This window comes from Sphaeroforma arctica (genome assembly GCF_001186125.1).
Source record: "Sphaeroforma arctica JP610 unplaced genomic scaffold supercont1.11156, whole genome shotgun sequence".
Taxonomy (NCBI): domain Eukaryota; class Ichthyosporea; order Ichthyophonida; genus Sphaeroforma; species Sphaeroforma arctica.
Genome location: NW_014029402.1, coordinates 1 through 859, shown reverse-complemented (window position 1 = coordinate 859; position 859 = coordinate 1). Strand labels below are relative to the sequence as shown.

At 38.6% G+C, this 859-nt stretch overlaps 1 protein-coding gene across 1 annotated transcript; it reads right to left on the bottom strand.

Annotated features, from left to right (window-relative positions):
• Positions 1-454: 454 nt before the first annotated feature.
• SARC_17551 (hypothetical protein) lies at positions 455-788 on the bottom strand (the record flags this gene model as incomplete). The annotated part of the gene is made up of 1 exon (XM_014288354.1): positions 455-788. A coding segment is annotated over one exon (334 nt), but the record flags the coding sequence as incomplete, so codon positions are not given.
• Positions 789-859: the final 71 nt, after the last annotated feature.

Below are 859 nucleotides of genomic sequence, written 5' to 3'. Positions count from 1 at the left end.
GTATATGTATATGTATATGCATATGCATATGTATATACATTATATATATTATATAATTAATATATATATATATACATATATATATATATATATATAATATATAATATATATAATATATATTATAAAATTAAAATGAACTTGCAAGTGATAATGAGCGTTTAAGTAGTTCCCCAATTGAAAGACTTGCACCAAAACATCAGTCGTGGGTAGTATGCCTATTACAAATATAAAACAGGAGGGCGAGCGTGGTGTTTGGTGAGTGCGTATGACGTTTATAGGTTGTCAACCAGTCCAACTGAGATATTAGAAAGTGGGCATACCCCAATTAGTCTATTCTGAAAGTTACATCCTCAAGGTGGGTGCGAGATGCCAATCTACTCATTCTCTCACAGATATACATGAAATCTCTAAAACCCAAACACGCATGTCGGGCAATCAATGACCATTCATCTATTTAATTTAAAGTTCCTGCAGCCGTATCTAATATACGACCAGCCTCTCCGGCTTCTCCCGCCCGTCCCGTTATTCTGTCCCGGATTACTTCGTCCATGCGCACCTTAAACCAGGCCAGTCTAGCAGCCGTAAGCGGGCTGGTTTGCAACTGTATCCAATTACCTACAACTACCCTGGCTAACTCGTGGTAGATAGACACGTCTCGGGGTCCAAACAACAGGAGAGCGATGGCATCTGTGCGCGAGATCGTTTGGGCGTACACATGTCGGCTTATTTTGGCTTTGGAGTGGTAACAAACCCATTCTAATGCGTTGTTGGAAGACTTAGCAAGGTTCCTGAGAGATGTGAGTTAGATGAAGAAATTTCTCAAATGAATAATTGAAGAATTGAAGAATTAGAAAAATTG